At 44.2% G+C, this 11,900-nt stretch overlaps 1 protein-coding gene across 1 annotated transcript in view; it reads right to left on the minus strand.

Moving 5' to 3' along the window:
- The window catches only part of GRB2 (growth factor receptor bound protein 2), a 54,354-nt gene extending 42,730 nt beyond the window's left edge, over positions 1-11,624 (minus strand). The window contains exons 1-2 of the mRNA XM_083726076.1: positions 11,424-11,624; positions 4,740-4,984 (exon numbers count right to left, since the gene is read on the minus strand). Coding sequence (XP_083582202.1) covers positions 4,740-4,952 — 213 coding nt within the window. The 5' untranslated portion in view covers positions 4,953-4,984; positions 11,424-11,624. The remainder of the gene's footprint in view (positions 1-4,739; positions 4,985-11,423) is intronic.
- Between the last annotated feature and the right edge of the window lie 276 nt (positions 11,625-11,900).

Below are 11,900 nucleotides of genomic sequence, written 5' to 3' on the forward strand. Positions count from 1 at the left end.
TTTTTTAAAAAAATAAATGCAAACCTAGAATTTGTATTTCAAAACACTGTAAACAGCTTCATGAATTTCATCAAAAAGCAGAGTATAACTCTTAAAATAAATAAAATAAAATAATGTTTTCATTTATACTATTCTCTATTCAGGGTTCAAAATTAGCAAGGCACCAGGCCCATTTTGCGCGAAAAGATTCTCCATTTGCAAGCACCTCAAAAAGTCTGGGTGCCATTTTTTGTGCCTGGCTGACACTTAAGGATTACAGAAATGTATGTGCTTTGAAGCCTTAAAGTATATGTTAAAGATAGACAATATGTTAAGGAGTTTAAGATTAAAGAGTAGAGTGTCTTCGAAACTGAAGTACGGTACTAATATATTTATTGTAAACACCAAATTAAACATGCATTAAAAATTTCTGCTTAAAATGTGATATTAACAATGTGTCACTTATGTGAATAGCATATTAGTTCATGCTTATCAAAATAATAAATAAAAAGTGTTGGTGAGGGCCCCCCCATGGCGACTAGACATTCTGTTTTGGCACCCACAACCCAGGTCCCAGAAGCTATTTGGCTCCTAGCTTTTATATCCCAGTTTCTAATACTGTCTCTATTTATTCCTCTTTGCAATTTCCATCTTCAGACTTAAGTTTTGCTCTTTATGAGCAAAATTTGCAAAGGAGGAATATGTTAATGACCAGGTGTAGTATAACTCACACCACATACCCTCACAATCTAAAATCTCCTTCCTCCAGATGTACTCTCTAAGGAATTGTAAAACATCTTACTGTTCTCAGCAGACTGCAAGGGCATGCTTAAGAACAAGAGAATTGATTTTGGGGCGGGGGGAGTGTAATTATGATCACTACACAGATGACTACTTGTCAGGATCCAGAACTCTTGACTGAATTTTCAACCAACCTGAAACAGGAAAGTCTTTACTGAGGTATTATTTCACAGTTTTCACACAAATCAATAAGGCTAAATTGTTCTACTTCAACAGCCATTTCTTGCAAGAGGCAGTGAATGTAGGATGCAAACTCTTTGGCTGCGCTACACAGGTTGATGTCCATTTTTTTAGCACAGCTACATAGCTTAGCAAATGTGCTGTAAAGCATTAGTAGCTTTCACTTACCGATAAATATAGCATCAAAATGATTTTCATTATGCAGGAGTAAATACTGAAAACTTTCTCTTAGTACTGCTAATAGTCTCGGTTTTATTACACTTTCTGGGCCTGGTATGTTAAAAACAGCAAATAAGCAATGCTTAAAATATTTCTCTCCAATGTCCCAGTGGGGTTTAGCTTAAAATGAGAGATTGCAGTACTTGCCCTGGCTTTTAACCAAGTTGTTATATCCGAGCCGAACCTACTTAGGTTATTGTAAGGCCAAGCCATGGCTGAGTCAGGATTTTAACTTAGGTCATCTTAATCCAAGTCTACCACTACTCACTACACCAGCTCTTGGATCCACATAATGCTTATTTTCACATTCCATGCAGCAGAGGCCAAATTCATATTCACAGCAGAATGAAATAGATGCAGTCAAGCAATGAAACTGTGAGACTTCAATGCATTGTCTTCAGCTAAGCAACTTTACCATGGTACCCAATACAGAAGCAGAAATCACATTAACGTGAAACCTGAAAAGAATCTTACTCTTCAACACAATGCCTATTTTTCTAACATTTTGTTCCATTTCCTCCAAAAACGTAATAATGTATTAGTCATCATAGCCCACATTTCAAAGGAATATGATGAATCAGGTTACTAACATTTAGAATTTGTAAAGCTTTTAACTTAAAAATTTAAAAGGTAAAAGGTAAAGGACCCCTGACAGTTAAGTCCAGTTGCAGATGACTCTGGGGTTGTGATGCTCATATGGCTTTACAGGCCGAGGGAGCCGGTATTTGTCCGCAGAGTTTTTCCGGGTCATTTGGCCAGCATGACTAAGCCGCTTCTGTCGCAACGGAACACCGAAACCAGAGCAGCACATGGAAATGCTGTTTACCTTCCCGCCGGAGCGGTACCTATTTATCTATTTGCACTTTGTGGCGTGTTTTCGAACTGCTAGGTTGGTAGGAGCTGGGACACAGCAACAGGAGCTCACCCCGTCACAGGGATTCGAACCGCCGACCTTCTGATCAACAAGCCCAAGAGGCTCAGTGGTTTAGACCACTGCGCCACCCGCGTCCCACTTAAAAATTTGTTTAAATTAAATAAAGTTTTTGTATTTCATTGGTAAGAAAGGCAAGAAAATTATGAACATAATTCATGGCCGAAATATTCAAAATACCAATATTTATTATTCACCCTGCCAAGAAGACAAAAAGCCTGTGAACAAGAGGTAAGTGAAGGCAAGTGACAAGCCAGCTTGACTTATTCTGTCTGCGTCCAACCTCATGTCTTGTCCTTCAAGCACAACATCAAGTGACTGTATTCCTAATATTTAGCCAATGTTAATTTATTTGGTAGAGCAATTTAATAAAAGCTGAAACAGTGGGCTTTTTACATTGTCCCCCAATGCCTTCCTCAGTCACCCTTGCATCTAAATATATTCTTACAATGCATTCATTTTTACTTCTCAGCAGCTGCTGTGGAGGTCTGATAGACAGAAAGGCTGGGTGTAAATATTTCTAAATTATTTAAATAAATATGACTTTTGTCAGGTTCCTACAAAATTATGTGCTGCTATTCTGTTATCTATAAGCCTTTACAGAAGGATTAGTGTCTTCCTGTGTTATTGCATTTGCCTGCTGTATTTCAGAATTGGGGGGTGCCAGTCACCCCCCACCCCAGCTTGGTGTTGTCATTGCTACATGCCAGGTCTATCTAGAATAAAACATCTATCATCCATTTGATGTTGGTGCAGGGGCAGAGTTGATATGTACAACAGACCCGGATGGATGGGCTGGGTAGCCCTATGTTAGTCCAGCTGTGTCATTAAATTCCATCTCGCTCACCAGGAAACCAATCCACATCATGTTTGGGTTGAAGAAAATGTTTCTGGTGCAGGACCAGGGAGGGAGGGAAAGAGAATGGGTGTGTTGCTATTGTACCATCCACCTCATTGCTCTACAACCTCCCTGACCAAGGTAATTTCAGATGTGGTGCTGGAGGACTCCTTCATGGCGGTGTTGGGGAGCTTCAATATTTATGCCGAGGCTGAATGGACTAGCTCAGCACTTCATTACCTCCATGGCAAACATGGGGCTGTCTCAGAACATCAATGGTCCAGCATATAACTGGGAACACCTTTCACCTGGTCTTTGCCCAAGAGAGGACTGGTAATACTCAATTGATAGAAGGGCTTGCTGTGAGTCTGTTGTCATGGACAGACCAATCCCTGGTGAGGTTTGGGCTGTATGTAGCTACTCTACCCTGAAAAGTGCAAGAGACCCATTGAGTTGGTCCATGTTTGGAGACTGATGGAATCTGATTTCTGAATGCTTTGGGGGATTTTCAAGCTGGCATGGCAGATGCTCCTGTCAAGGCTCTTGGCTCACTGCGGGATGGTGAGATGTGTAGAGTAACTGACACAATCACTCCTGCTTGCCTTCACTATACACCCATTGATGCCCTCCTTCCCCACAGACCCCCTTGGGTGTTAAAATCAACAGAGGAGACTCCATTGCTCCACAGCGCTCAGAAACTCAGGGAGATGGTGGCCCAGGAGACAGCATGTTCTATGGCATTGCTGAAGTTGTGGAACATTTCCACAGAGGTGTGCCTGCATCTTCATTATACAGCTTTCAGCAAATGCTGAAGACATATCTCTTTACCCTAGCTTTTGACACTTGAAATGTGCATTTTTGGAACCATTTTATTTATGTGATTGTCCATCCTGGGACTTTAGGGTGAAGGGCAGTAACTAATAATAGTAATAATAACAACAACTGTGGACTACATGCCATACAAAGGTCAAACATACCATAATCTAAATCCACCTAGTTTTTCAACTGAAACGTCCCAGACGAAGCCAATATAATCCAATGTAACCCAATGCCAAGGTAACAAAATCTTTACTTTTAAATAAAATGAACATAAGAACTGATTCTGAGAACCATTACTACTGATTTTTAAGACGTCTAAGTCTTCTCAGACCCTGTAATTCCAAACCAAGAGTTCAGACCAAACGGTGACATACAGAACTCTACAGGATAGCTCAGTTACTCTGTTGTAGCAAAAGAATCCTGTGGTACCTTAAAACAGATTACTGTGGTATAAGATCTCATAGATTGCAGCCTGCTTTACCTTCAGCTGGCAGGTGTAGTATGTACATATGTGTGCACCCATCCAAATAAATAAATAATGAAACTAGAGTACCGTGAGCTGCGTATGGTAAAATATATCTATGCAGACTCAAGGTATACAAGGTAGAATCAGAGCAAGCTTTTTAAACAGTACTAACTCATGGCAAAACAATCTTTTTAGATATTTGACACCAGCAAACCTAGAAGAGGGAAATGGGGGTTTAAATATGGCAAGGGAATAACTGAAGACTAGGCAGGAACATATACAATCATAAACCAAGTTACACTCCATTTACAACGTTAGAACAGCTGTGCCATCAAAAAAAATGCCTCTCTATGAGCAGAACAGAGCAGACAAATTTAGAAGGGTGTGGGAAGAGATAAAAGAGTGTTGCCCATTATGCGATAGAGCTTCGGGGCGGGGGGGGCGGAGAGACTCATATCAGGGAAAGCCTCAAGAGGGCAATCTCTGCTCCTTTGTGCATCACTTACCTTAAGGATATCCCCCCGTTTGAAGCTGAGCTCATCGTCTGCGGTGGCTTTGAAATCGTATTTGGCGACGGCTTCCATGCTCGTGGACAGCAATGATGATGAAGGCGGATAGGAACGGAGTTCTCCCTGAAGCTTCTCCGGGGGCTCCCGGTCCAGCCTTCCCTCTCGTCCGCGCTGCCCTTCCTGCTCAACTTCTGGCTCCGTCTTTCGCATAGGCAGGGGGAGTCAGCGAGGGCCAATCCGCCCTAGGAAGGGAGGAAGAGACGGGAGCATTGAGGGAAGTAGCCCGGATCAATGACAGGGGCCGCGCCCTGAGCCTCCCTCTCCCTCCTCTTCTCAGCTCAACTCCGCTTTGCCGCTTCCTCTTTCTGCAGCCTCGCTCGCTCGGCACACCGAGGGCTGCCAGGAAGCACCGAGTGGCATTCGCTGCGGCCAATAGCAGAGCCCGGAAAAAGACTCCCCGCCCCGCACTCCCAGCCGGCGAAGCAAATTAAATAATTAAAAAAGCGCAAGTGGGGGAGGGAGGGAGAGAGAGAGAAAAAAAGACCGGCCCCCTCACGCCCCCTAGCCAAGCCAAGCCAGCCTTCCTCAGAGCCCTAGAGCGGCTCCTGCTGCTTGCTGCTGAGCGCTCGTCCTGTTCCTTGAAGGCGAGGCGTGCATCACACAAAGCCTGGCTTCTATGCCTTACCGCAGGCAGCACGGAGGACGGCGCTCCTCCTTGCAAGGAGCAAGCGCCTATTACCCGAAAAAAATCCGACAACCCCCCACCCCCACCCCGAAGTCAAAGATCAGGAGGATTCCCCTATCCGATTACTTACGAGGAGAAACGTGTAAGTCACCCAGTAATGTGGGTTTCCCCTGTTCGGGAGGAACTCCCAAGTACTGGTCAACCACCCACTTTGTTTTGCAGTGAGGGTTAAACACACACACACACACACACACTTCCTATGGTATTATTCATGGCTGGTTTTCCCCCGATTTCTTATGGAATGTAGCGTTCCATGAATACTTAGGTTTTAAAATTCGGGTGGGGGGAGGGACGGAGATGTAACTTATTTCCGAGTAAACTTAGCGCCGGGCTAAAACTTTTATTAACTAGTAAAATACGAGTCGAAAGGGTTCAGGAAAGTTTCATCTACAACGAGGGGAAGATACGGTAATCTGTCCCTATCTTGCTATCAGCTATATCGTGCCCCTGCTGGCTATTGAAAGAGAAAATAGTTTTTGCTTCTGATTTCACAGCAGAGTCGCAAGTCATTCATCCTTACACACTCAGCTTTGAAGAAACAGAACTGCTGTGTAGGAAACACTCTTTAAACAGGTGCATAGTCCATAAAAGTAATGACTGATTAAAGCCAGTGCAATCCAATTCTTCCCATGTTTGCTCTGAACAAAGGTACACTACTTTCAGCTGAATATGAACACCAGTTTCTTGATGTCAAGTGTCCTTAAATGAAAAAAAAAACCCCAAGTGATCACTAAGTGTGCTCCTCCTAAAGCATACCATGAAGAAGCCACACTACTTCTTCCAATAATTAAAGCAGTATTGTTTTCCCCCCAATAGTTACACATTCATATTTAGCAATGAATCCAACTGCATTAAAATTTGACTCTTGCCCAACTAAACTAAAACCAAACAAGGCAACCAAAAGAAACAATGATCCCCTGAATCATGACATTCCAATACAATGCACACATAGACTCTCAAAATCATGTATTTCTTAAAACACTTATTAAGTGCCATCTCACACATGCTGGGTTGGATCCAGACTTAGTAATGCAGTATTTAGTGTATACCCACTGAAATTAATTGAACTTAGTGATTGATTTAACTTGATGATTTCAATGCATGATTAAGTCTGGATCTAACCCACATCAAACTATAATCCCAGTCACATTTATTTGTAAGCAAGCCCCATGAATTTTCTTGAAAAAGCATGCTTGGGATTATAACCCAAGCCTCATTTATTTCAATAAATCTTAACTGAATGCATGAATCAACAGCACTGTTTAAAAACACACCAGATAGGAAAAGGATATGAAAAAGAACACCTTGTTTTGCAAACCTCCAACACTGAACTGGAGTTTAAAACCTATACAATCCATGCAAGCACATTCTTATAGGAAAATCATTTGTAACTCTTCTAGATTACCAGTTGTCTACAAATCCATTAACCAGATTGTAGGGGAAGGTGCCCTCAACCCTCTGGTGAGCAGTAAATCAGACACCAGTCCACACAGATTCCTACTCTGGAGGACTAATTTCCAATGCAGTTTTCAAGCAAGAAACAGCAGAAATACCTTATAATGAACTGAAGAAACTCTCACTGCTTGTTACTTTCTCTGTATCCTCTATAAATGAAAGAAGACTCCCACCACTTTCCCAGTCCCTCAGTGCAAGGCAGAGGATACTAGGGATGAGACCACTGGTAAATGCAAATAAATGCCTGGGCAGAAAGCAAAGCCAAAATTTGTGCCCCCCCGTCAATGAAAAAAACAACAAGACCCTTGAAAGTCACCTGTCCACAAATCTTGTCTGGCCTGCGCAGCCATATATTATATGTGGTGGTCACTGATCTCCCTCTCCAACTTCTTATTGTACACTTATTCCCTCTGAATGTCTCCAAATCTTACTGTGAAATGAAATTCTGACTCCTTTCCTCCACCTCCACTCCACCAGTTAATCTATGCATGACAAATAACTTGGAAGGAGGGAAGGATCTTTCTTGCACAACATGACAAGACCACTCTTGTGCTTTTGTGGTACACAGAGAACTTGGGGAAGAAAATGAGTTTTCCCCGGCACTTGAGCCAGGGAGATTGCCAGAAATATGTGGTTGCCACTGGCCATCAAGCAGCTTCATTCAGGGAAGTTGAATGCATTGGATAATTATGCACGTAGCATAATGCTTGAAAAATATCTATACAAGACAATCAGAGCCCAAACTGAAAACAAAATTGTTGATGACTGTCCTACAAGCAGTAACACAACAGCAGCCCAAACTACTTAAGTCAAAATGCTTAAATTCAATGGAAGTGTCCTACAAAACAGCAATCCAAATTAATCCTAGCTGTTTTATACTTACTATACATAGCAATAAGGAAAGAACAGCAGCATACTTAGAGGAAGAGATGACTTGCAAGAACTATGTTACAGCAACCAAGAAAAAAAATGAAGAAAGTAGTCGGGGGGGGGGGGAATCTCACTCTTAATTTCAGATGGACATTTACAATTAACACTGCACCCAACAGGACAACTATTACAGCAATACTAGAAAAACCGAACTATGAGTGTGGCTATTGTGGCAACTTTAAATACATGACAGAAATTCACAAAGTTGCTGCAGCAAGTAAAGTCACACTTGTATTCACACCTGTCACTCTTTGGTTTTATTCACTTAGGACTGAAATGATGACATTTTAAAATAACAAGAACTGATTAAGACATCACAAGAACAATATATGTTACAAAAATTAACAGATCACCTCAAAAAATTGTGCTCAAGTATTTCATTAATGCAAAGCTGGGAAAGCCACTATACTCTGAATATTAAAATTGGGGGATGAAGAGGACATTATCCTGAAATACCTCCTCCCCAAAATGGTCTTAGTTATTAGCCACTCACTTGGAACAAGTAATTTTTTATAAAGCTAACTTCCCATTCATAAGCCAGCATCACTTCATATATAGGTGGGTAGTAAATGTATTTATTTAGAGGTGGAAGGGGCTAGATGAAATAGTACTGGGGCAACCATAACCCCTTCTCCATCCCTAAAAAGGTAAAGGGACATGCCCACAGGGATCACAGAATAGTACCTCCCCCAAAGTTACTAGCCTGATTTTTTTTTGTTCCCCTACTTTTAACTCATACAAGGGGATGGTGCAGAATGGACGTAGCACTCTGTATTTCTTTTCCCAGCCCCTCATATGGCAAATAAAAATCATTTGCAGGGTAGAAATGTAGCAGGCTGAAAGAGGAAGAAAAGCCACCTCTGCTGGCTGGCCTTGTTTCTATGCTTAAGTGTGCTGGAAGATGCTTTGCCTCTTCTGTGGTCAGCCCAGAAGCATAGTGAAGGGATGGCCCCGTTGCCAGTCTGCTTGATTTTTGTGCTGAATGAACAGGACAGGCATCCCTTCTCCACCAGCCTGCTGTGTTTCTGCACTAGATGTGCAGGAGGTGACGTCCCATCCTGTTCATCTACCTTAAAACCAAGCTTTGAAGTCAAGTTTCTAAATTATGGAAATCGTTTTCTCTTTTCATTATGTAACTTGTTCTTAATTTTGGCCTTTACTGGTATTTTTAATTAATATTTTTGTCTTTTGTAAACTGCTTAGAAGTATTTAGTTCGAGTAAGTGGTATATAAATTTTGTTAAATAAAAATAAATGAATAAGCAAGCTGGGTGGTTGCCACCATCACACTTCATTTATGTACTGGAGACACAGGATGCGAAACTTCTGCCTGTGTCCAAAATGCGGTGGTTGGGAAGACAAATTGTTCTGTTACCAACCCATTATGTTAGATGCACAGGAGGTTCACCTGCCCATTGCCTACTGAAGAAACCCAGCAGGCTGGCAGCATAGGAAAAGGATGCTCCTTCCCTCCACCACCCACCTTATTTGCTTCCATGTTACAAGTGTAGGAGGTAACTTCATCTCCTAAAAGGTAAAGGTACCCCTGCCTGTACGGGCCAGTCTTGACAGACTCTGGGGTTGTGCGCCCATCTCACTTAAGAGGCCAGGGGCCAGCGCTGTCTGGAGACACTTCCGGGTCATGTGGCCAGTGTGACATCGCTGCTCTGGCGAGCCAGAGCCGCACACGGAAACGCCGTTTACCTTCCCGCTGGTAAGTGGTCCCTATTTATCTACTTGCACCCGGAGGTGCTTTCGAACTGCTAGGTTGGCAGGCGCTGGGACCGAGCAGGGGGAGCGCACCCCGCCGCAGGGATTCGAACCGCGACCTTTCGATCGGCAAGTCCTAGGCGCTGAGGCTTTAACCCACAGCGCCACCTGCGTCCCAACTTCATCTCCTACACACCCAATATTGCAAAACAGTGGGTTGCTGGAGGAAGGATGAAGTGCTTCATGGCTTCACCGGCGGCTTGTTTGAAAGGGAGGAGGAAAGACCTTTGCTCAGTTGCCTGAATGAAATTCCTAAATGGTTACATTGACCAAGCAAGTGGTTAAACATGGGGTTAGCAGGTAAAGGTAGGTCCAGTCGTGGCCAACTCTGGGGTTGCAACGCTCATCTCGCTTTACTGGCCGAGGGAGCCGGTGTACAGCTTCCGGGTCATGTGGCCAGCATGACTAAGCCGCTTCTGGCGAACCAGAGCAGCGCACTGAAACGCCATTTACCTTCCCGCTGGAGTGGTACCTATTTATCTACTTGCACTTTGACGTGCTTTTGAACTGCTAGGTTAGCAGGAGCAGGGACCGAGTAACGGGAGCTCACCCCGCCGCAGGGATTTGAATTGCTGACCTTCTGGATCTGCAAGTCCTAGGCTCTGTGGTGCCACCCACAGTGCCACTCGCGTCCTGGGGTTAGTAGAGCACCCTCAATATTAATAACATATGTTTGTCCCACACAGGCTTCAGACACTAAAAGTGACAGCTGCCTTGATTTATCAAATAGTTGCCAGTTTTCTTTCACAGAAGAAGCTGGGTCTGTATTCATTTTCACCATTTGTATGCATAAAGCACTCTGAACAGTTGAAAAATTACTTATAATGCTTCTATCATCTACCATATCCTAGAAACTGCTACAGGGAGAACTGATCTCAAGAGGTGGTAAAGTCAATCAACTTTTTCTAAGGAACCAGCCTGTCATCGTTACTATTTGGGGAAGTTCTGTGAAATCTTCAGCAGCAAAAACTATGGTTCATTTCCTCCTTGTGCCAGTAACAGAATATATATATTTAGTCATAGTTTGTGAATAACTATCTGTTCTCTTTCACACTATCAGACATCTGCACAACATATGCACGGGCAATAATGTCAAATTAGAATTTGCTAGTAATATCTGTGGATTTAAATGCGTGGCACCATTTTATTTCTTTTTGCCCAAAAGCTGTTTCCCAACATAACACAGCAATCCTAATGCACACCTGTTCGGGAGAACAGGTCGGGCTTCAGGAATCAGAATCCCATTTAAGTCAATGCTTACACTTATCACTCTAAAGATAAGCTTAAGCATTTATTGCAACTTCCGTTTTTGTATAAGCTGCACGTTATTTACATTCATCCGCAGCAAAAAACCAACACAATTAATTCAGCAAAATGCCCCCTTTCGGATGCCCACTCCTCAAAATACAGTCATTGACTGGGGGGCGGGGGACCTGGTCCCCCTTGGCAAGTGAATCATTATTGGACTAAGGGGGGGGGGGAAGGATTCACTCGCCCGCCTCCCTCAGCTCGAGTTATTTTTCCAAGAACTCGCGCAAGAACGCCGCGCCGGTCTTAGAAGCTTAAGGGGCGCGCACCAAACTCTCTCCCCCCCCATGCAAGTGGTAGGCTGGCAAGCAAGCGCGCCAGGGCCCCCTTGACAGGCAGGGGCGGAACAAGAGAGGAAAGGGGCCGCCCGCCCGCCTTGTCAGCCTCAAGGCAGAGGCTCCAGGGCGGCTCCGGTGTCTTGTTGGGGCTCTTCCCCGTCTCTCCCTCCGCCCTCGCCCCGGAGCTCCGACTCACCGCAAGCCCGCCAGGGTTCCGCTCCGAGCGGCCCCCTCTTCTTCCCCCCTGCGAAGCCTTCTTCCTCCTCAGTAGGAGTGTCCGGGAGAGCTTCCGCTACTGCCCTCACGAGCCGCTCTCGCGAGGCTACTACTACTACGCGCGAGGGAACGAGAAGTAACCCCCGCCGAAAGAAAAAGCGCAAGCGCCAACCTCCGTAGCAGGGCGAACCAGAGGCTCAGGAAGAGGCGGGGAGGAGCTAATGATTCGCCCAGGGCGCATGCGCGCGAAGGGGTATAGATGCCGTGCGCGCCCCGGCCGAGCCTCCAAAGCGTTAGTGCGCTAGGGCTTTTGCGGCTGTTCAGAAACTGAGTGTATTAGCATCACCTCGCAGGTTTAGCGGCCACATAGGGTTGCAGCATTACAGTTTTATTTGTCTGTTTGACGCCTGTCCTGGGAGAAAACTGGACGAACGTTATTTATGAATCTGCCTTATAG

Source organism: Podarcis gaigeae (assembly GCF_964106915.1).
Source record: "Podarcis gaigeae genome assembly, chromosome: 2".
Taxonomy (NCBI): domain Eukaryota; kingdom Metazoa; phylum Chordata; class Lepidosauria; order Squamata; family Lacertidae; genus Podarcis; species Podarcis gaigeae.